The 24,633-nt window shown below is 42.3% G+C and overlaps 2 protein-coding genes across 3 annotated transcripts in view; both read right to left on the bottom strand.

Annotated features, from left to right (window-relative positions):
• Positions 1 to 4,397, bottom strand: part of MYLK3 (myosin light chain kinase 3) — a 38,582-nt gene extending 34,185 nt beyond the window's left edge. The window contains exons 1-2 of one of the 2 annotated variants that reach the window (XM_074551162.1): positions 3,001 to 4,397; positions 713 to 836 (exon numbers count right to left, since the gene is read on the bottom strand). In XM_074551162.1, the coding sequence (XP_074407263.1) occupies positions 713 to 721 (9 nt within the window). In that variant the 5' untranslated portion in view covers positions 722 to 836; positions 3,001 to 4,397. Of the gene's footprint in view, positions 1 to 712 lie in introns of both variants that reach the window. The other variant, XM_074551161.1, reaches the window with a different exon arrangement.
• Positions 4,398 to 11,239: 6,842 nt separating this feature from the next.
• On the bottom strand, positions 11,240 to 24,373 carry C13H16orf87 (chromosome 13 C16orf87 homolog). The gene is made up of 4 exons (XM_005490086.4): positions 24,118 to 24,373; positions 20,475 to 20,571; positions 18,164 to 18,346; positions 11,240 to 12,741 (listed from the first exon to the last, which is right to left on the bottom strand). The coding sequence occupies exons 1-4, from the start codon at positions 24,181 to 24,183 to the stop codon at positions 12,623 to 12,625; spliced, it is 465 nt and encodes a 154-aa protein (XP_005490143.1). The 5' UTR covers positions 24,184 to 24,373; the 3' UTR covers positions 11,240 to 12,622.
• Positions 24,374 to 24,633: the final 260 nt, after the last annotated feature.

Raw genomic sequence — 24,633 nt, forward strand, 5'->3', positions numbered from 1 at the left:
TTCAGAAGGGCTCATCCTCCCTCAGAATTCACACACCTATTATACCTTAAGCACTGTCTCCACATGCACACAGAGCCATTCCCTTCAGTCTCTAAACACCTCACTTCCTTGCACAAGTGTACATTGCCACGAAGTCCATGTAGGCATATCTGTGAACCCCCTAGATCTAAGATCTTTTATTTCTACCTACACAGTTTAATATGCAGTCACAATGCACCCAAATGATGTTCCTCATGCATTTGATTCTCAGCCAATAAATTCCTTTTTATTTTGCCCTGTGTAAGATATGCTTTTTTAAAAATAGAGTTCTTACCTGTAAGTTTATGTCCATGGAGGACAAACACACAAATAGAACAGATACTAAGATGCTGGATGACCTAAGAAGGAAATTAGTTCTAGAGAAGTAGAAGGAAATCTGCTTTCAGTTTTAATCTTTGTTTTCCTCTTTCACTCAGCCAACAAGCTGTAATAGAATTATCTCTGATTACAAGCTGCAAGTGTTCTAGCATTAGGATGAATCCATCAGGCATGGGCACACAAATGACAGCCTCTCACTATGGCCCTGCCTTTGAGCAGGTGGACAGGAACCTCAGGCAGCAGGAGCAGGGCTGGCATGGGCCACATCTTCACTGCTCCAATGCCATCAGGAGTGTGTTGTGTGCACAGGCACCCTGCCCTGAAACAGGCCAGTGATGGAGATAAGATACTGTACCTTTAGCATTATGATCTAAGAGATGTCAGGTCCAGACGTGGGGGTACAGAGCTGGCTGCCCCTCTCACAGCAACAACAAGTGGTGTGTTTCCAGCTGGGTTTGGACAGCAAAGTAACAAATATGCTGTTAAAAAACGAAATGAAACCAATGTGAGTACAGACAAAACCAGAATCAGGTGAGTGAGGAACTCCTGCAGGGCAAAGGCCAGGGAGGAGATGGCCATGCCTGGCAGGGAATGTTTTTCAGGCTATTTAACAAACAAGTACAGAACAGGGGTTGCCTGGGGTGACTTAAGCACAGCTCTAGAGATGTTAGTAGTGTAACTACTGCTAAAGGGACATAGGAACCTGAGGCTGCCTCACATGCTGGACTTAAACCTCCAGAGAGGAGACCAGTCTCATCTGCCAGACCGCTGTGCAATGCCTAACTCAATCTCTGTGCCTTGGCTTTTCCACCTGTAAAACAGAGCTAAACCTTTCCTAGCTCATAGAATATTTTCACAGCTTTAAGACCTATTGTTACCATTCTGCCTTCAAAGGGCAGGAGTAAACTATAAGTTCTAGGTCCAAACTGCCCCAGGATTTTTAAGACACATGAGCTTGGTGCATGCAGTGGCACAGGAATACTGGTGAAAGCCCTGCCCCTGCTGAGCCATCCCACAGGGACAGGGCAGGGATGCTGCTGGCCTTGTGGCAGCAGCTCCAGCAGCATTCCTGGCACTGGGAACAGCAGCCAGCCACTCTCAGAGGAAGAGGTGACCATCCCCATGGACACAAAGCTCTTGAACATGGCCTTCAGCTTTTTTACTACCCTGTAACTGATTGTGGCAATTAAAGACCCCCATTCCAGTACCTAAGAAAAGAACAAATATTGGAACTGCTCAAGAGGTGCAGGGCTTAACAATGACCTTATACCCAAGGGAGAGAAAGAAGTATTTTTATATATTTGTTACTGCTTCCAATATCACAAATAACCATGCAGTTACTATAGATTTAGTAAAGAGACACTATTTCTTCATGTGGCAGCAGAAGCATGTACAGCATGCAAGCACCATGCCACAGGGGAAAGCTTGCATGACAAAGAGAATCCTTTAGAAACTTTGGCAAGAACTCTGGAATGAGCAATGTTCAGCCTGCAACCTTCCATTAGCAGATCTAAATACAGAACCATGGTGTAAAACAACACCTTCCTGCAGTATTTGCATTCATTAATATTAAGAATATAATTATTATGATGAGTTTCACTGACTGCATTTTTTCCATTTAGGTTCTGAAAAATAATTAATTTGGAGCTTCTCTTTCCCTCAGTTTAATCTCCAATCTCACAATGTTAGTTCTGGACTGTGTGATTCTGTGAGTATTAAAAGGCATTGATTTAGTAGCAACTATGTAACTTTCAATCCCCAACAAGGAAATACTCCACTTTTCACAAATTTAAATGTATATTTCTGTGACAATGGACACAGGACTATGTTATCTTTAGTACCTGGGTAAAGTCTAATAGATTGGACATATCAGGAAATACAGATCTTGGAGCCTTGCCCTTGAGCTAGAGACAAGGCAAGTGATCACTTTGAGTATAGGCTTTGAAGGTGTCACAAGACACCAATTACTTATAGAATAAATGCAGAACTTGACCAAAACTCATGCATATAACATCCAACAAATGAAATCAAGATCAAGGTTAGTACTTCAGCTTTTAGAGGAACTCTTCAAATCTGTTATACTTACACCCCAAAACTCCTCTCTCAAACTAGAGAGGATGCAGCACATCAGTGCATTTGGAGCACAGACCAAGACAAGAGGTAGAGAGGTTTATTTTAACTGGCTTCTCCAGCCAGCTGCTGACAGATTTGCCAATTCCTGCCCTAACTACAAAGTAAAATAAAGGGACTCAGCATTTTTGAGGTGACCTCTCTCATCTCCCCAGCATCAGCCTCTGTGAATTAAGAGGAGGTGCACTGGTCCACAAGCACCCCATTTTCAGGGAATTTATAATCTGAAAAACATTATTTAGATCAAATGGTTAATACAAAGTATTAATACAAGTACCTTCTTTCCTGAAAATGAGGGGAAGCTTTAGTCACTTGGCACATTTCTTCTACACACACTTAAGAGTTATGAAATGATTTAAGTATTTACAAACTTTGTGTGATTAATAATCAGAGGCAAGGAGCTTCTAACACTGATGTCACCCAGTCTAAGTCACCATAACTGTGCCCTAAACCTCAGCCTGAAGGTTCCCAGTTCTCTTCCACAGGCACTTCCAGAGTGCCCTGCTGACTTACCCTTCCATTACGCTTCCATCCACACCTCGGGCTGGAGCTGAAAGCCAGCACAGGAGTGTCCCCAGGGAAATGCACACAGGATCAGCAGGGAACTGACACCAGGAATGCTCAGGTGCCCTTCTGTATCTGATCAGGACAAGTATTCAGGAGTCTGTGAAGACTTTGAGTGATGAGGCATTTTTCTAAGAGCAGTCAATGCCTGGTTGTCTCTGTGCCAGTATCAGCTCATTGCTAGAGCTGCTCCTCTCACAATGGATTAGTATTAAAGGACAGGTCTGCAACCCTCCCCACCTCATTAATATTCATTTTAGATTTTAAATTCCAGTTACACAAGGACTCATGCCCAAGGCTTGATGCCTCATAAATTATATTCCATTTTTAAACCTGCAGCATTCCCTGTCATTGTTTCAGAAGGAAAACACTAGCAGGGACAGCTTTAGGCAAGCTGCTTTTGTTGAAAAGAATACTATCTAAAGCCCTGCTTTAACTTCATTAGCCCACAAAGATTTGCACTACAACGAATCCTGCCTGCAAAGCACAAATACAGCTGCCAGCAAATTTTAATTCTGTCAATATTCTGCTTTTGTTCCAGCTGCCACAGCAAGTGCATATAATGTCTGCAGCTGAATAAACTCACAAAAGGCAACTTACCAAGGGAAGACTTGAAAATAGCTACAACCACCATAAAAAACCAAATTAAGAGACAAAGTGACTCTGTATGTACTTTGTCTCCTGGCAAACATGGATGGGTGATGTAGAGGATTTTGCATGCAGAGCTACCACATTACACAGCAAACCTGGCTTTGGTGGTCAGAACAAAGGTCCAAAGGAGAAGAGATTGAAGCCTTCTCTGTAAGGGTGGGGGCCAATTTTTGGGTAGCAGTCTCCTCCTTCTGTGAAACCCCAAGCCTTGGTACACAGGTCAACCTGACAGCACCTGGATCCTTCTGGTCTCCACTACTGAAGGAATGAACAGCAGAAGGGAAAACAAACTTTGCTCATTTTACCTTTACAAAAGGTCGAAGTTGCTGCAGCACAGATTTCATGTTCAACAGCCTGTTAGTTTAAAACATGGGGAGGTAACTGGAAACAAAATTATTTGCCTCATTCTTCTCCCTGCCTTCTAAAAAGACTTCAGGAGGGAGAGGAGCAGACCAGGCTCGTTTCCCAACATGGGATGAGCAGGCTGACACTTGCATGGGATGAGAGATTTTTATCAAGCTCCTATTCTGTATCCTGTCATTTTTATAAAGATTTAACACATATCCTCTTGCCCACTCTGAGGCAGCCACAGAGGTGGTAATTACAGCCTCCCATTTAATGGTCCATTAACTAGAAGAGACATCATTAAATGAGTAAATCCCATAAAGTACATATGAAGCACATGAATATACATGTGGAAATCAGAATTATACAATCTTCTAGACTGAATATGAAATTCAAAGGTAAATATTTTAGCTGGATTTTAACTTTGGCAGCATGGATTGATGACTTTTTTCTCCCTGTCTTTTAAATCACTGTCCCCTAACAACGTTCATTCTAGCCCTCAAAAACCTTCACAAGATGTTTCCCCATTTTGACTCAGCTCTGAAAAACAAGGATTAACACTCTCAATCCCACTCCCAGTGGTGGTGGGATCTTGTTCACCTTCCATATCATGTCTGAATCTGTTGCCCACACAAAAGCCCAGTAAACTCACAAGGGCACAGATGGAGAAGACCAAGCACAGGAACAAAAGAACACAGCCTCTGGAGAATTCCTTTTTCCAACCACTGAATTTCTAGATATAAAGGAACTGCCCAACTCTGGGAGCAGCTGGAATAGCAGTATCCTCACTCCTCTGTAAGTGCAGCACCTCTCCAGTCACTCTCCCTGTTCTCCAACTGCCCTGCTCCCCTCCAGCTCCCACTGCTGAAGCAATGCACTGCTCCTTCAGTGACGTCCTGCAGGTCTCCAGGTCATTCTCCCCAACAGCCTGACCACACTCACTGTTAATTCCCACCATCAGACCTTTCTCCATTCCCTAGCCAAACCCAGCTTGTCTTTTTCCTACCCTGTCCAATCCTGGCATGTTCTCTCTGGTCCCTGCCTCCCCCTCATGTCTGAGTGAGCTGCAATCACCTTCCTGCTTTTGCTATATAAGGAAACCCCACTGCAGCTCCAGGGCTGGCTGAAAAGGAAAACTGCAGGCCTGAATCCCCAGAAACTGAGATTACTGTAATCACAATACAACCCCAGAACAGGCTGACAGTGGCCTTTTAAGTCACTGTGCTTTTGAGTATTGCTGCAGTCACAGAGTGTAAGCTGTCAAAAACCCATTAAGATTTCACAGCTTGATCAGCAAAAAAAAGCACTGGTGAACTGAGAAGCAACAATCAACAATCAGTATTAATTAATCTAATATAGTCTCAATCCATCTGTTGGTCTCACAAAACATAATTTTTATGACTTCCTCAGATTCCCAATGTTCAAATAATGAAACTTCTTGATTCCAAAGAATGCATCTGCAATACAGGCATTCAAAACAGAATGTCCCCCTGCTCTTTAACATTTCCTGTATTTTTATTTTTGATCTTTCTGTAGTTGGTAGGAGTAGGGTTCTGTTCATTTGGATTGCAAATTTTTGCAACATATTAACAGTCTAATAAAGATTTTAAAAGACAAAATATTTTGAGACTAATTGTCCTATGTACTATTGCCATCAGTCTCAACCACTGAACAGTACAAATTGTTCAAGTGTCTGTTTCCCCTTCCAAAGTCCTTTAACCTTTTATTTTTTTCCACAACTACATTTAGATGCACACGCAGGAGCTGTAAGCAAACGTGAGCTTCCCTGTTGCTAAGTAACTGTGTGCCAGAGCCTGCCCTGCCACTCTTGGAAGCAACAGCACCACAGCTGCCACGTTTGGAATTCGCTCAGCGCCAAGAAATGTAAGCTGAATATTTTGGATGAGACTCCCAATCTTCTTAAAATGGGTGTGAGCAACAATGAAAGAGAAATAGATCTGGAGATGATCAGACTCATGAGTAATCCTAATGCTGTGGGACACTTTTCCCCATCAGAGCACTCAGGCTGTATTTCAGAATGCAGCTATTAGTATTTCTCTAAATTAGGCTTCTTGCTCAATATCCACTCAGCCCATTATACACTGCTTTGAGGTACTATTTTCAAAATATTCCTCTTTGTAAATGTTAGAAATAGTAATTGTGATCATTCAGCTAAACAAAGTTTTCACTTTGTTTTAAATGTGAAAACTTTTTGAAAACCTTTCATTGGATGTCCAGACCTGCTACTATAAAAAAATCTTAAAAAGTAAATTCTAATGCTCATCTTCTAATCTTAATATAGATTTGTCCACACAGTTTAGCAGGGAATTCTAGTTGTGCAATTAAAAATCACTTTTTATATAGTTTCTAATTTAGTTTCTTGTTTGTAACACAATCAGAGGTAAAACTATCTCAGGATCAGGCTCTGAATCAGTACTTGGCAAAGACTCAAGACAGCTCTGTCTTATGCATTTCCTAACTTACTGCACCACTTTTCCTTCTTTGGAATTGCTCTGTCCTAAAGAACAGATCTTTGTTAGTTCTCTAGGATGACAGGAAACAGTTTTTATCTTCCACTGTTTCAGAAAGGTACAAAAAAAGGCACTTTTACCTTAAGCCTCAGCCCACAGTTCCTCAGTGAACTTAAACAAATTGAGCTTTATTCTAACTTCATTCACCTGAGTTACACCCCAACGTTTCAGTTTTAATGGTCCCCAGCTGAGAGGCTCATGCAAAATGAACAGCTGTTCTCTTGCAGAGTCTCTTACACTGCTGCCTTCCCTCTGACTGTCTGTACAACCAAACCTGTACCAGGACACTGTGTGGTTTCACAGACAGATTTCATACCTACTGCACACTCATGCAGGTTATGACAAGTCTAAATCTAAATATCACTGAACTCTGCTGTTAATAGGCTGTATGCCATTCCTTAAAAATATCCTTAACACAACAGAATTCTTTATTTGCTGAAGAATTCAACTCCAGCAATAAACACTACTGTCGATACACTACACCTGCTGTGCTACTAAAATAATTTATACATTTTACTGAAAACCAGAACTCCTGGGTCAGCTCTTGTCCCAGCAAGCTCACTGACCCTGAAACATTTCTTTGGTGTTGTTGAGAACAAGGAGCTGGGGCCAGAGCACCTCCACAGCAGAGACTCCAACTCCACCCTCCAACCTCCCATCACTACACCTGCTCACATGGCCACACCCCTTTCGCTCCTCAACTTCTCCAAATAAAGCAACTCTGACCCAGTCTGAAGATTTCTCTTTATTAGCATTGTATTTTCCATTAAATATTCATAAGTTGTTTGTTCCAAGACAAAACAAACCACAGAAACTTGGTAAGCTTCCAGACTATTAATATTTGTGCTCCTGGTATCTGGAACACTCACTGTTCTTAACAGCATTTTATGGTCCTCAATGCCGTCCAGGACTAAAAATAGTATTTAATTCTTAACTGTAATTAACAAAATTAGTAAGTTATAATTGAGAGAAATAACACTTAGTAGAAGACCAAAGGCAGAGCTCAGGTTTGATGTACAAAGTTAAGAAGCACCAAAAAAAGCAACTTATGAGGGGGACTGAAGGGAAGATGAAGAAGAGGTACCTGATCTTTTCCTGGGGAAATGCTGCATGATGACACCACATGATTCATGTGAACCATGTTCTGGGCTTGAAATTTTAAACAACATTGGTGAAAGCAGGTTTAGGTTTTCTTCTGCAGAAAAAAATAAATACAGGTATTTATCCAGTCTCAGTGCCTTCTGCCTAATCAATTCCTTGCCTCTTACTTAGATGACACATCCTAACCAACAGCTGGCAGTGCCAGAAACCATTCTGAAGTAAGTGCAGGGAAAAAAACCCAAATATTTTAGTATATTGATTCACAGATATTTTCATTTCATTATGACCTCACAATATCTGTGGAAATCATGATCTGCCATAATGCAGAAAAACTGATTTTCATCTCAACCAAAACACCTGCTTAATCATTTATAACATTGGGACAACCAGACTTAAAATTCTGTAACCTGTTTTGAAAGTGGTAACCTGAAAAAAGAGGAAATAAAATTATTCTATTATTTTTAGAGCTGTCCCAGTACCACTGCAACCAAAGTGGCAACCTCCTTAAGGGATAGGCAAATAACTGGGGAAAGCAATGCCTTGGAATGCTGCAGTTAGATTTGCCAGAGGTTATTTTCCAGAACCCACAGTGAAATGAATGAGAAACCTACCACAAAAACACTGACAGCACAGTCAATACTTTGAAGGACAAATTGCTTCTGGACTCACCTGAAAGCACTGGCTGTTAACACTGGCTCTCTGTATTGCCATAACAAGCAGGAAAATCTGTGGGGTGGAACAGTTTGAACTGAGAGCCCAGCAGCAGCCACAAGGAGTCCAGGTCCTGCAGACCCAACACCCAGTGACAGCTGAACAACCTTCCAGGCCAGTTCCCCTGTAAGAGCCCTGTCCATCCTGCTTCCCAAGACAGGTCCATGATGCCAATCTAAGCCCTGGAGGTGCAGAGTACCACGAGGTTTGCTTGGAACACTCCCCAAGCAAACAAAAGCCCTTGCACAGACACCAGAGGTTCCAGCACACCTGCACCTGTGCATGCACACACAGGGATCCCTCTCAAACAGGCCCAACCTAAACTGTGCCTTAACACAGCTTTCTGCTTTAATCACAGGTTGTCAATACCTTAAAGGTGATCAGAAGCCAAGCACCATGTCCTGTTAGGCAGTGAGATGCTAAACATCCTTCATAGTACAGTCCAAGATACAAGGAACAGACACAGAACTGCTAATAGCCTACATGATCACTGTTTCACTCTAACACATCCCAAAATCTAGAAAAACTACAAAAGGAAAAAAAATCAAAAAGCACTATATAAAACCAACCTTCTTTGGGAACTGATATCCAAAGCTAGTATCTCAGTCTCTTTCTCAATAAATTCTGCCCAGCCACAGGACAATGATAATTTGCAAAGTATTCCCCAATACTTTGTCCCAATTTCACCTTTTTTTAATCAACCATAGCAGTATCAGAACAAAGTAACTGGACCATTAAAAGATGTTGGTAAAATTTCACCAAAGAAAGCTTTCAGGGGGCTTCCAGGGGAGGTGACAAGTTTCCTTAAACAATTTTCTATTTGCCAATTTAAAGTTCTGAATTCTCTGGTCCTGACAAATTATCCAACTCCACCAATCCTCACAGCTCCAGCACTGATGAAGCAATGTTTCAGTGCAGACATCCATAAGCAGGATCTTCCTTTCCCTTGCTAGGTAAGAGTGATGTTCTAAAGAGAAACGATCTTTCAGGTTGCCCTCACTGCAAACGGAACACTCCCGTCTGCCGGTCTCCATGGGGAGAAGGCTGAACACCAGGGAGCTGTTTGGAATAAGGCTGCCATCTAGGAGCAGAGCAGGGGAAATGCAGAGAAATCTCAAAGCAAAATTTGAACTGTGAGTCCATTTGATGGTCAGACATGCTATTACACAAAACTATAAACACTGGAAGCACAGATCTCCGGGGGGAAAAATGGATAAGTGGCAGAAAGCAGAACTTGTTAAAAGGTGGTTTACAAACAGACAGTTCCCAATACAATCCTAAACTATTTGGTTCACAACAAACAGTTTATCCAGTCAGACAAGTCAACATGTACAGAGGTGCAGTGGTACTGCACTTTATCTTCTTTCTTTCATTAAAAAACTGCAGCCTAACTCACTTTTTTCTGAAAGAGTATTTTTCCACGTGAGGTCGCAGGCCACAAAAAATGCAGTGAAATAAATGAAGTCAGCCTGAACCACAATGACAAAGGCAGAGCCTAAAATCTTACACTGAAACTAGTCACAAGAAAATCTTCACATAAGCAGCTTCCTGAAGCCTTACCATATTTTTTCTTGCTTCTCGGAAACTATGCAGTTTCCAAGCAAGTCAGAGCTGCAGTACACAGAATTTTACACTTTCATCATTCAGCTGTCACTGGCTTTATTTTACTTTCATAGATGGAGAACAAATGCAATTTACAATTATAATCTCCAGTGATTTGTCAGTGTTTCATCCACGGATCATCTCTAACACACAAAAGAAAGAGCTCTTGAGATCCATCATGCTGATGCCTACTTTGAACAAAGCAGACACTTTGCAGTTCAGTTACTGAATATGTTCCAAGAAATCTGTCTTGGCACACCACAGTAACCAGGGCTTTTGGAAGAGGCTGCAATGCCCTGTCTATACAGGAAAGAATGGTTTGTTCCTGGTTGGTGGGAAGACAAAGTCAGGTTTCTTGCTTTGCCAGATCCCCTGGCAAAGACCCACTCCCTGCCTAGAGTGTTTTCAAGGCCACCAGCTTCCATCACAGCTTTCTCAGAGAAACTGGAAGCCATCAGGAAGAAAAGTAGCATGAGGATATGTGGGAAAGGGATGACAGAAGAGACCTGGGGAATACAAATAGAAGAAACACAGAAAAAGAACTCAACCACTGTTTCAGGAGAACCTCCACCAATGAAGGAGAATAAATGGCCTTGCACATTTGAGAGGTACAAACCTGTTTTTCAAAAGTACTGATTAGAAAAGGCACCACTCTAAATGTAGAAATGAACTTACAGTTTTGTCATATCCAACATTAACTTTGGTCCTGTGCCAGTAACCAATTCCACGTACAGAAGCAGAGACAGAAACCTGCAGGAAAGCAGTCAGAGCACCAAAGAGACTGCCTTGGCAGCTCCCCTGTCCCTCCCTAACACAGCACACCTCATTCCAGCCTGACCATACCCTCATGGCAGAACTTCCCTTTTGGCACTGGGACTTGTAACTTACCATGCAAATGAATTCTCTATCCTTAACTGACTCATCTGTCCTCACTACTGGTGTCTGTGACAGGCTACAGCTCTGGGAAGCACAAGTTCAATGATGCACAAAAGTAGGTCTTGTATCGGCAATTTCTCATTTACTGCAATAAAGACAAACGTGTTTTAGTGGCTTAAGCACATTTCCACACCATGTCTCTCATCCAGTGTTAACAAGGATGCAAGTAATTCCTTAGGAGTTAAGAAGTGAAAAGCACCTTCCATGCTTCCTGCTTTCACTTACACAGGTTGCATTTGATCAGCGTCTTGTGGTTAACTTGCAGCTCTCACAGCTCCCTCTGTTAATCAGTAACTAATAAACAGCCAGTATCTGATAGTCCAGCTTTATTAATAAACATTTTGGCTTCCACCCAGAGATCACTTCTGTAGCTGAACCTCATCAGGCAATTCTCATTACTCAATGTGATACTGAAAACCACCAGTAATACTGAAGAAAGACATTTAGTTGCATTTCCCCTCCTAGAATAGAGGAAATTAAAGGTGACTAAATCCCAGTGCGTCAGATTTTATGAATGTAATTATCTCCTACACCTCCTCCCTCAGGACTTTACACAGCTTGAGACTTTGTGGTTTTTCCTTGGTAAAATAAAGTCCCCACATAATTATTAAAGGAAGAATTTTGGCTGAAATTGCACTATACTACTTTAAGAAAGACTACTTTGTTAAATGTCTTCCCCAGAACTATTTATATCAAAACAGCTCATTTTTGCAAACTCAGGTACACTTTGTTTTGGTATTTACAGTCAGCAATCCAAACACAATACCAATAACAATTATGCTTTTAAAAGACAGTCAAAAAAAGCTATGGGGAGTAAAAGCAACTACCACATGATGTTTTGGAAATACAAGTCACAGAATGCCAACTGCAGATCTACATTTTTGATGTCTCCTTCTCTTCCTGTCCAGTAAATAATGGGCCAAGAAAGAGTACAGGACAAGAACTTACCAGCTGGACAAGGCAGATACTCAGCAAATAATTGTTACAAAACAAGTGCTTGGCTCAAACTTCAGGAGTCTGACCCCCAAAGTATATGATTTTTAAAAAACAATTCTGTGGAGCAAGAAATTATCTTCTAGAGATAATTCATAAAAAATAGGAAGTTGTCTAACAAAATAATCCTCCCAAATTAAACCACTTTAATTTTCTTCCTACCAGAAGTATATCACACCTATTACAAAATGTCATAGCTAGGATGAATACCAGACTTTTAAGAGGATTAAAACCAACAACCCTGAGTATCACAAATGTACTTAATTCTCAGTTCAACAAAATATTGGAATATCAATTTATTAAAAAGTTATGTGAACTGTACATACGTAAACTGCAATATAGCTGAAAAATCTGAAATATATAATTTTAAAGGAAAATCATTTATTTCTGAAAATATTTAAAATATTGCATTTCTGGCAGCAAATTCAAAAGAAGTGCTCTGGAATGGGTGCAGTCTCTCTGTGCATTTGTCTTCAAGGCATGAAACATATCTGCTTTCTGATTTTTCACAGCACAATCTCGTGACCACTTTCTTTCTGATTTGTAGAGACAGAACTGGATTTCCAAGAACAGGAGTAGAATTTTTAACAGGAAATGCTATGGTCCTTGTTGGTGCAGACAACACACTTTCCGAGAGTCCATGGCACCTTGGAAATCTGCCAGCCATCCTGCATAAAACTGCATCAGATTGTGCTCACAAGTTACAGAATAAGTCTTTGATTGATAATTTTTCTGTTTATTTCCGCCAAGGCCACTGAAAATACGAAGGCCTTTTCATCTGAAAGGTTAGCATACATGTCAACTTCTTTTTCTTGTTTCTCTGTAGAAGAAAAAAAAGTCACTATTAGAAGCTTTTTCCATTATTTGAAGTTAATGCAAGTTACATAGAAATTAGTAAATTATGTGAAGTAGTGGAATTGAAGTTACTCAATCAACTCCTATGCACGGAGGGAGTAAGAAAGAGGAGGAAGTAATAGAGGCACACAAAGATGCTGGAAGAACCACAGAATGAGTCAGCCAAAAGCATGACTGAACTTCTCCTCTTTAACAGTGAAGGAAGAATGAACTGTTAACATAAAGATAAACAAGCATTCAAGGGTTCCTTCAGGTTTTTTGGTTTTAGTGGTTTGGGTTTTTTTCTTTACATGCCCACCTCCCATCCAATAAAGCATAAGTCATTTCACAATATGCTAATTAAACACAAGATTTGCCCCCTTACTTTACAGATACATGAAAGAAACCCAGGAGTTTAGTGACAGGGTCAAAGGCCAAAGAGCAGACACTTGGATGAAGTCAGGCTCCAAATTTACCGTCATGCACACTTCTGGACTTTCTACACTGCAGACTTTCCATCCTATCCCAGCTGTAGAACAATGCTAACACACCTCCTTGAGCAAGTAAAACCCATGAGCTCCCTGTGCTGATGTTGGCTTGCTTCAATGCCACAGACAAACAGGAAGCCATCAAAAATTTCCGTACTGCAGTGCTCAAATAAATTAAGTTACACTACAAAAATTCATAAAAAATTATAATTTGAGTAATACCACTTGCATAAATACCACCTCCTCCAGATCCTGACTGGTTCTATCCCAGTTTAGCAAGCCATTGGTAGCTGACACAAATTGTTAAGAAAATAAAGCAAACAAAGAAACAGTTTTGTCAGCAGAAGAGCAGGCTTGTAGACAGAAAGAAGAGAAATACTTTGAGAGCTTTCAGCTGTGGAGCTCCATCTCTAATCCAGGTTCCACGGGGCTTGGACTCATTTCCAGTCACAACACAAAGCCCACCTGAGAGAGCCCTCAGTCTCACTAACACACACCCTCACTCTGGCAACTGCTCCAGCAAGACACCTAAACCAGCATGGGAAAGCCAAAGAAAGGGCAGCACTGGAAAATAACAAAAAGCAGGATCAGGAACAAAGATCCCAGCAGCTCCCATCTCCACCTACCCACACAGTTACCCTTCAGCGGGTTCACACTCATAACAACTGTTTGATTTGGCTTCACATTTGTGTGCAGCTACAGAGAGAACTCCAGCAGACTGTTGTCTGTGTGAAATCAAGTGCTTGTGCTCAACAACTGAGTGGGAGAAGCTCCAAAATCCTTTGCCACTGTGTTCTGATTTACTGACACAGAAACAGCAGAAAGCAGCTTTTTGCTGACTTCCTGGCTATGCAAGGCAATATCCTCTAGTGCATTGAGTTTGAAATGAGTTTCAAAGTGAGGTTCACTGCCAGTCCTACCCTGCAGTTTAAGACAAATCAGCTTCTGTATGTACACTCTGGGCTGCTGCACTTCCTCCCTCTCACCATTTAAAAATTAACAATGCTGGGAGCAGTTCTGAGTACAGACACTACACACACTGGTTATTCCACATTAACCTTTTCTATTTTCATATCTAAACCCCACCCCTTGATTCATACTTCCTGATCCAAACGAATCCAGCCACAACTTGAACATATCAGCAAAATTAAAAATACTCCCCCTGCACCACACCCTGGTTGCTGTTAACAGACTGTGGATTTCTTCGTTTCCCTTCCTCCCATATCAGCCTTATTCTGAAACTTCAGCTTACTGAAATCTTGATATCAAAGAGCATGAGGGATTAACACAGGTGTGCAGGCTTCATGCACTCTCAGGCCAATTGTAGTTCTCATCAGTAACAAGAGAAGAGCTCACACCTGCATGACATTTTATCATACACTACTCCCAGGATACCACAGCTTCCACACACTGAAAACTTTCTACTTCAGTCTTATCTGAGAGTAGTTTTGACTCATTTCTCTATTATGAGCTAAAGAAAAATAGTATTGTGTTTCTACAAGACAGTAAGACATTAAAAACCAGGGGGTTTGGTATACAACTAAGAGGCTATTTAGGCAAAAATAGCTTTTCTGGATCATGTCTCTTGTGATCCCTTTATACTGCAGCCCTTAAAACAGTGATTATGTATAAATCACATATGGACCTCCCCATTCACAAGTCTTGTATGGATTCATTTTTCAAGATAGCAAGTTACTTCAAATATCCACACTGGGAAAGTAAATGTGTGAGTAATGCAGCTGGAAATTACAGAAAAAAGAAAACGTGAATCAAGAAAATGTATTCAGCTTAAGTTTTACCAGGATACTGAAATGTCTATCTACCTTTATGACGATCTGGCCTGCTAAGTAACAAGTCTGCTTCAGCAAGTCTACTGCTCTTACTGAGACTTACTTGCTGGTAACCTCTTTCAGAACAATCAATACCACTTCCCCCAATATAAAAGGGGTTTTGTTTGCTTTATTACACCAGGGTTTTTACCCAGATAACAAGGCAACCTGGGAACCAGTCTAGCTGTGTGTCACAGTGCCACACAATTAAACAAAGAAAACACCTCCACAACAAAACCAGAGTCAAATTATTATGGAGTGTTTGTATTTTCAAAATACATTGCAGTACATCTGACAAAGAAATTAAGTGACAATTTTGACAAGCCAAGGCTGCAGGGAGGAGTTCCTATTTTCCAGGGTCATCACATGCCTCTGAAACGTGTGATAGGATCATTTTCTGGGTCCCAGCACTGCCATATCCCCTCAATCTACATCTGCTTCCTCTTTCCTCCCCCTCCATTCCCTCTTGCTAAATCTGTAGGGAAAATAGCTTGTTTTAAAAAGCCTTTTTGCTTATTCTATTCTTCTTAATTGCAGCAGCTCTTTGCTCTAATGTGAGCCAGTCACGAAGGACACAAAAGAACCAGTCAGAGGCACAGCCACAACTGGGAACAAGCACAGTGTGTATGGAATTGCATGACAAGCAAGGAAGCAAAGCTACAGATGTCACTGGGGTCTTTAGGAAGGAAATTTTCACAGCTGGATGGTCTTCAAATGTACAGATAATCTGTTCCTCCATTTAATACCACTGAGGTGTTTTCTGTCTGCCTGTTTTTCCATCTACAAATGCATTAGCAGCCAAGTATCTAAACCATGCAAGCAGTGGCTTTTTTTCAGGTCTTTGGGGCAAAAGCACAACCTCTAAAGAAGTACCCAAAATATCCCTGAAACATAGAACAGGCAAGGAAATTAGATACTGCCACCTTGCACTGCAGAGCTGACTTTGAACACACACACACTGCTGCAAGGACCAGCAACCACTCACACAAAACCCACCTTCACTGTAGTACAATTACATTGCTTAATAGACACAAACAACACTATCAAGCAGCACATGTGGTAAAGGAATAATATTTCTAGAATTCCTGCCAATTACTCCACACATAGTAGTTTCAATTTTGTAAGCAACTTGAAAAGGGAGAGGTCAATGTTAACTTGTTTTAGTAATTACTGACAAAAGGATGAGCTCCCTGCTGAATTTATTTTTATAGCCATAACAGCCTTATCTATAAACCTTTTTTTTAATCTGCCTGATAATCATAACAGTGGTCTACACAAACTACAATCTGACATAACCAGAAGTAAAAAAATATTCTAAGCCTACTTAGTCCTGAACAATAGGATGAGCTGCACTGGGGCAAAGACAATGACAAATGGGTATGAGCCCAATCCCTGCACAGGAGGCTGAGGAACAAACAGCCATCACAAGACCAAGGAAAAGGCATGGTAAAAACAGCACAAGAAGACCAAGGCAATCTTATCCAGTAAGATTCAACTTTAGGGAAACACCAAGAAAAGGGACGCCACACACTCTTATGCAAAGATCCCACTACACCCAGATCTCTACTCTTCTACCTCCAAGCACTGCAGTATTGTCACAGTGGAGTTTGCAGCAAGAGCTTAGAAACATTCACCCTAGTTTTGCACAGGAAAACATGTTCTCTTAATATCCCTCCTGCTGTCAAATCTTTGCTTTTTGGAAACTATAAAACACGTCTTAAGAAAATGGATCTTTTCCTTTGATTGCTTATGTTGCATTCCTCTTTGTCAGGAGACAGAAAAGAAGATTCACTTTTACAGGGCAGCCCAACCAGCTCACTGGAATTTTAAAACCAAGGCTGTTTGTGAACTAGACTGGCAGTTAAATACCTAGAAAGAATCCTAAAGCTACCAGAAAAGTCCAGCTTGGGTCACTAACAAATAGGGAAGCTATTATGACTTAGTGACATCAGTAAGTCATATGCAATAGTGAAGAGATTACATACTACAAAGTGCATTTCTATTACACTGAAACAATTGCCATCTGGAAAATGTACAGAAATGAAATTCCACCTCTTCCCACACTGAAAGCACTAAAAAAACCCCAACAAATCCAAATTTATACTTGGTTTTTACATTAAAGAAACATTAAGAAACAGATTTACATTAAACAGCAGAGATATCAAACTTGTTTTTGAGAAGTCAGAAATTGAAGGAATTTCCAACATGGATTAACACCCGTTTTTCAATTTGTAAGGTGGAAAAGAAGAATAATTGCATTTCTGAATCATGCCACATGATATACTTCAAGATTTCAGGAGTTTTAGGAACAATATCTGCTGAATATTTGTATGAAGTTTTGTCATTCCCCTTTTATCTCCCTTCCAACCTTCATAAGGTCATGCTAAGTTTTGGATTCATAACTCAGGTCTAAAATTACTACCTCCAAAAACACAGCTAGAAAATGCAGTGTCAATAGGCTTTTAAAACAAGAGGAACCCTAAGTGACAGTTGCATTCTTGAGGGTTTCTAGAATTACTCTAGCTATGTAACAGCCTCTGTATAATGAGTAACACCAGCAGGTCACCAAGGAACCTTAACAGACAAGGAGTCATTCTTTCCTCCAGAAACAGGACTAAAATTCGGGTTATAGTAGTGATTCAACAAGCCCCTTTTACTTTGGCCCCTCAAAAGGTTTCAAGAAACTTTTAAAGCAATCCAGTCATCCTAACCCCCTCTCAGACAACAGATATCATTATATGATGTCCTTGTGATACAAAGCAGCAGCACCTCAATTTAAAAAAAAAAATTTAAAAAAATCACCCAAAAAAACCACCAAAAACCTACTTAACACTCCAGTCCAATGGCTTTCAAGCTACATGTTGAAACTTGATACAGTGGCTAAAAATACAGATTCAGATCTTTGTAGTTAGTTTCATCAGACACTGAAACATAAAACCAGAGGTCTCTACACATGCAAATCAGTCCCTTCCCCACGTTAAGGTATCAGGTACTGGCTGAACTAGTTTGCTTATTGAATGCTATCAAGGTTAGCTGATTACAAAAGATACAAACAGAAAATCCAACAAACAGATTTCTGCAGCTCTCATACCTTTTTCTTCCTCGTGCTTTTTTGCTGAGGCACTCTTAGGTCTTCCTCTTCCTCGTCTGCTGTGGTCTGAATGGCTGTTGGACCTGGATCTCTTGCGGTTTTCTAAGTCTTTACTCACTGCAGAATTGATCTTCTCTCGCTTAACTCTCTCTGTCCGCCTCCTTTTGGCCTCACTCTTGTTTTCTGTGCAAATGAACAGAAATGCCATAATGCAGGGTTCTTCATTTACTCTTAATGCTTACCCCACCCAATCAACCTTATCAAGTGTTCAGGTGCCTGTACCTTTACAGAACAATTGCATCTGCACAATATCCATGCAGAAATCAAGGTGCCAGATCCAGAAGGGTGTTTCACTTCTTGATTCCAGGGATCAAGCCTTTAATTGCTTCAAAAACATTTTGCAGCCTGTGATATTTGCTGGGCCACAAGAAGCTGTTTCCCAAATAAGATGGGAACACAAACTGCACACATCACAGCCTTTAAGACACCACATTCTGTATCTGTTCCACTAGGAAAGTTTATCATACAGCAAACACCACAGCACTGGGGCTTCCAAAGACACCAACAATGAAATCATTGCTGCTGCTCAGACAAACTGAATGCTGAGTCAGTGGTGCTGGCAGAGAACACCTCAGAACACAATGAACGTGTCCCACCACTCCAGCCTGTGACAGGGCCCCTCATGCTCACTGCTGAACAGGTATTGTTCTCCTCCACACCCAAGTCAAAGAAAGGTGCCTCTCCATGAGTTTTATCTGAACAGGTATTGTTCTCCTCAGCACCAAGTCAGTCAAAGAAAGGAGCATTTCCATGAGTTTTGTCTGGAAGTTAAGCATGAATTAATGAGCTTGGGTACCAAATATAGCACAGTCACCACTGCACACTCGTGGATTAGCTGCACATTTGTAAGGCTGCAGCACCACTCCACAGTAGCTGCACTGCTGAAAATACTGGAACAACGTTTTGTAGAAGAAGTTGTGGTTACCTTAGGAGCACAATACAGACATTCACAGTCTGCTGCTGTATCTCTCTGGGGAACTGATTTCCTTTGGCTGCAGTTGTGCCATTGATCTTGCAGAGACACAGGGACAAGCAGGACAGCAGGGTCCAGTCACTCCTACAGAACCTGCACTTCAGTGGCACAGCCAGGGTGAGGCAGAGCAGGGGAACCTCTTCAGACCCTGCCTAACCCCTGCTCACACAGGGCCATCTCCAGAAGGCCTCTGAGCACCTCCAAGGATGGAGACTCCACAAACTCTTGGACAGCCTTTGCCAGTGCTTGGTCACACTCACAGTAAAAAGCACTTTCCAGAGCTGCTTTCCAGCAGGATGGCCTCCAGCATGTCTCCATTTTGCCTCCCCTGGTGCATTTCCTCTGTACAAAGCTGAATTATACAACCACATCATGGCCTTCAGCTTCATTTGGTAACTACTTTATCAAAAAAGCAGGAGGAGGAAAGAAAATTGATCAACACTTCCAATCTACCACAGACATTTCTTAACCTCCTCCACCCTGAATGTTCAGTTGTCAGCATAATGTCACCGAATTCCTACAAGTGGTATCCTTCAAAACATTGCTACAAAATATCAAATAGCTGACTTCCATTCTGTAGGTCGGGTAGACTATTTTAAAAGTACGTTATTATAGATCAGGTATTTGTTAGGTTTGGGTCAGATTTTTTGAGTTTTTTTTAATATATATCTTCCCTGTTGGGCTCTTTTTCTGACTCATTCCTACTACTGCAGGAAGTGACATAAATGAACACAAGGAGAATGCTATTCATGGCAGAAAGCACATTCAACTGACTTCTTACTGAGTCCATCAACAAAAGACACACAAGTCAGGCACAGAAAAAGCACTATATAATTTAATCATGGAGAGAGAAGCAAGATCCACCCAGTTTTAGATTAAACATTATGACCAATTTTTATTTTCAGAAAACCCAGCTTCAATCAGCATGAGCTCTGAAATCAGATCCTTTTGGGACCTCTACACGTTTAGCTTCAAAACAGGATTAACACAAAGCATTCTGTAAGGGGTTATTCTGCATAGTGATCAGTGTGTGCAGCTAGAACATAAACAGAATAAATGCCAACATCACGAGTACAAAGGAAGACTGAAAACAGCAGCTTCCCTCTTCTCAAAAATCAAGAAAAAATAACATATGCAAAGTCTACCATGCACAAATTGAAGGGAAAGCGAACTGACAACAATCCATTTACACAGAGAAGTAAAATCCACTATCTTTCCCCTCCAGGAAATAAGAGGAAAGAACTGTTGCTCCCTTCTCCCCCCCTCTGGAAGCATTACCTGTGATGGGTGGGGATCTCTCAGCACGTTTGGCGTGCAAGAGTTTTCGGCTGATAAATATGTAGCCACAGGGACATGATTTACATGCAACAGGAACCTGGGAAAACAAAAGACAATTTTTTCAGGTAATTTCAAATTATGACCAAACTCCTGTCTCATGAAGAAAAAACACACTTAGTAACTCACATTTTGTCTTCAGAGATAACTCTTCAAATTCAGTCTGTACTGCAAACTACAGCCTGTCCTGTTACTGTATTTAAACATAATAGAGCCAGATTCTGCTGTAAATCACTCACCAAGCCTTTTCTTTATGCAGTTGTTAAAAATCAAGCTTGAAATGTACAGCTGTTGTGATTGCTTTGCACTACTTTTCCTCAGACTGACAGGAAGGGGGTGGGGGAAAGCAGAGAGCATTAAAGGAAGGCTGAATTAAAATAGAATTAGTTTCTCTTCAGAGCTCTCAAATATCAGTAGTCAAATCAGTCAGACATTTCCAGTTTTGCTTCCTCTATATACTTGAAAAAAAATAATTATGAGTTCAACCCGTCAGTACATTGTGAATGCATTCACTCCCAGCAGCATTTGAAAGCAGCTCCTTTAGAGAGGAGCAGCTTTAGAGGCACAATAGAGCCTGAAGCAAAACAGATGCATTTGCAGCACGCTCAGCTCCAGCGCTGCAGACAAGGCCGGGTGGGTACAGAAGGAGCTCGTTAATTCAAAATGCAAATAACCCAGGCCAGGCAGGCAAGAACTGACTGCAGGCCCCGGAGTTTGAGAGAATACAGCGCCTCTGAGCAGCTAAGCAGACAGCAGCAGTATGCTCCCCCAGAAAATAACAATGTAAAACAAAAAATGCCACATTTCATATGAAAAATAACAAAATCCACTCAGGGCAATTAAAAACAGCAACACTGATAAATTACAAAACTCATTACCTTAGCCCCAAGATCTTGTGAGATCTTTTAGAATAGTAAGCAATACACCATGTTGCTTTGATTAGGTTTTAGACTGAAAACACAAATCAAAGCAAGTTTAGGCAGAGATCTGGAAGAGATTAAACAACACACATTAAAGTGGAATCATGCTGAAGCATGATAGTGGGGGGGAAAAGGCAGGAGGTGATTCTCAAAGGTAATTCTTTAAGACAGGTCACTACAAGTCTGCCAATATCCACTGAAACAAACAGGAGCATAGAACCACAACTGCCCCTCCATTTAACCAGACACGGGAAAGAACCGAGTTCCAAAGTTCTACTGATTCAAAAACCCTCCCAAATTAGTACATGAATTTGTAATGGGGGAACTTTAATGCTACTCAGAATAATCAAATCATTTTGCTTTCCGTAGCACATCTGAACTCCTGCACTTCACCCTACAAAAAGCTCGCAGACAGACTTTTTGACACAGGTTTTGCAGAACTAGAGATTTTAACTCCCTTTATGGAGACACTGACATAACAAAAACGAGTCCAACAGAGGTTTATTGAACTTTAAAGGTCAGAATTTAGCAGGCTTGTGTCTCCTTGTTCATACCTCAGCACAGTTGTCTCCTTGTTCATACCTCAGTGTAACAATCCTAAAGCCCCACCATCTCACAGATAACTTGTGTGTGTTCTTAACGCGACACAGAATTCCAGCTAAATCCATTTCTGAGCACTTGGGTCTCTCCAATAATTACCTTTCCAGGCTTGGCCTAAAAAAACCCCAACTCTGGCAAAGCCACCCAAGGGGATTGGAACAGAGTCAGTATTTCTCAAGGAACTCAAGTGTGTTTAAGAGAACAATACTGCTCTGGTGTTACAGGTTTGGGATGTGCAGCATTTGAGGGTGGGGGCCTGGGGGAAGGGGTTTATCACTGAAACTGATCACTCTCCGTTATCCTTTGAAGACCCACACTAATAACATCCTGCAACATAATTAAGGCAAAAGAGCCCTAAACACTATTTCACACTGTTTAGCATTTTCCTAATAAAAAGGGGTTTTTTTCTCACACAAGACATTTTACTTGATGCTAAATTAAGAAGTGATTATTATTTTTTCAGATTGACTGCAAGTACTTCAGGCTCCCTAGCTAAAGGAGCTGTGCTTTGATTGTGAAAATACTGAAATATGATATATTATCTAAATTACAACAGAACAATGTTTTGAAGACTAAGAACTGTTACTCAATATTTCGCTCCAATAATTGTGGGTGTCTAAATATTTCCATGCATGCCACTTCTACTGAAAAAATCAGAAACAAATGCTAAGTCCTTGCTCATGGAAGAATTTAAGAAACAGCAGCACAGGATACAGTCACATAAGAATTACATGAGTTTCCTCAAAATCTGCAAAGGGTTGACTTGTACTGTAGGCCTTAGCTCCTTGCTCCCTCTCAAATATTTGGCAGTGGAAAACGAGGTGTTTTCCACTATGAGCAATGTGTGCCAGGGCAGGACATATAAGCACATAAAATCCATGGAAGCCATAGAGGAGGTGCTAACAGAAAATCTAGACTGACAAAAACAAAACACACGATAGGCATATAAGTGCAGAACAAAGTTATAGTTTTCACATCAGTGAAAAAAATCTTACAGTGTTTCCTTACTTATTGTTGGTAGTTTGACATTACTACCTTTATCAAAAAAAAAAAAAAAAATCCACCAACCAAACAAAAACACCACTCTCATATATGATTTCCCCCTCGTTTTCGTTTCTCCTTTCACCAACTGAATAACCAGAACTTGGCACACGATTTCGTTCTCAGAAATAGTATTTCGGTGACGTGCCTAACGTGCATTTGCAGCGGTTAAAACATGAAAGGACGCCCACACACAGCTCAGCGCTCCCGACTGTGCCAGGATGGGCAGGAATACTGTAAAACTATGCAAGTCAGAACAAAAAATGCCATTTTTCTAAAGCTATGCAAGCAGAGAGAAATAATGTGAGACTATTTATTTTTTTCCTAGGTATGGCTAAAGCGGTGAGAGGGGTGCGTTTCCAGGGTCACGGCGCCGATGTCCCCCGGAGTGCCGGTGACAGGCGCTGCCCCTCGCCGAGCCCCAGGGCCGCTACAGCGCCGGGCCATTGTTCGGAGCTCCGCTGCTTTCAGCGCTCACATCATTGCCGGTAAATGGAGACAGGCTCCTGACACGGCAGCGGTGCAAGCAGCTGCCGCTCTGTGTGAGTGTGAGCAGCTCCATTTTGTGCGCAGCAGACCCCGCAGTGGGACACACCGACAGCTCAGAGGGCACTGGGGAACCGGGCACAAACTCACCGAAGGTCTCCCTCCATTCCGCTGCTTCCCGACCACCCCCTGGGAAAACAACACCTCTGAGCCCCCTCCCGCCCAGCCCCGGGCACATCAGTCATCCAGAGGGCAAACTGTATTATATAAATCACCCGGCTCATTGTATTTTGAACAGATCACACAGTTACTAAACAACACCAGCACGCAACCGTGAGGTTCTGCAGTCGCGCAGAAACCCCTCAGCAAAATCCAACTACTCCGCTACCCTGCCGGAGGGACGCGGCGTTCAACCCACATTCCGTGCAGAAGCTGCAATGGCAACAACCATTGAGCTCACACAAACACCGACTGGAGCCGCACGGAGCCGGTCTGCCCGCTCCGCCCTCCGCAGCCCGGCTCCGTCGGCAGCCGCTCACCTGCTGGTCGCACTCGGGGCAGGACTTGGTGGCCATCTTCACTTTCTTGGCCCTACTGGAGGACATGCTCGCTGCTGCCGTGGCTGGGCTGACACGGCCGTGGCCGGAGCGCCCGCCCCGGGAGGAGCCGGCGGGAGGAGCGGGAGGAAGGAGGTGGAGTGAGGAGCCGGCGAGAGGAGCGGGAGGGAGCGGCCAGAGGAGGAGGTGGCGGGAGGAGCGGGAGGAAGGAGGTGGAGTCGGAGTGAGGAGCGTAAGGGGGCGGCCGGAGGGGGCAGCGGGAGGAGCCCCGCGCGCCCCCGACAGAAGGCAAGCCCCGCCCACCTCCGCGCGCGCGCGCAGCCGGCCCCGCCCGCGCCACCGGATTGGCTGCGCTCGGGCAGCGCTCGGAGCCCCCTGGTGGCCGCGCTGGGAACGGCCCTAGGGGTGGGAATGGGGAGGGGAGCGGGAATGGGGAGGGGAGCGGGAACGGCCCGGGGGCTGGGAATGGCGGGGGGAGCGGGAGTGGTGAGGGCAGCA

The sequence above is a fragment of the Zonotrichia albicollis genome, chromosome 13 (assembly GCF_047830755.1).
Source record: "Zonotrichia albicollis isolate bZonAlb1 chromosome 13, bZonAlb1.hap1, whole genome shotgun sequence".
In the NCBI taxonomy this organism is placed as follows: Eukaryota; Metazoa; Chordata; class Aves; order Passeriformes; family Passerellidae; genus Zonotrichia; species Zonotrichia albicollis.

Excerpts from the sequence above, each read along its gene's own strand:
- C13H16orf87 (XM_005490086.4), bottom strand. The coding sequence starts at position 24,183 with ATGTCCTCCAGTAGGGCCAAGAAAGTGAAGATGGCCACCAAGTCCTGC. Across the intron at positions 20,572-24,117 it reads GCCCCGAGTGCGACCAGCAG|GTTCCTGTTGCATGTAAATC; the intron begins GTGAGCGGCTGC and ends TTGTTTTCCCAG. Across the intron at positions 12,742-18,163 it reads AAAGCACGAGGAAGAAAAAG|AGAAACAAGAAAAAGAAGTT; the intron begins GTATGAGAGCTG and ends TTTCTTCTACAG.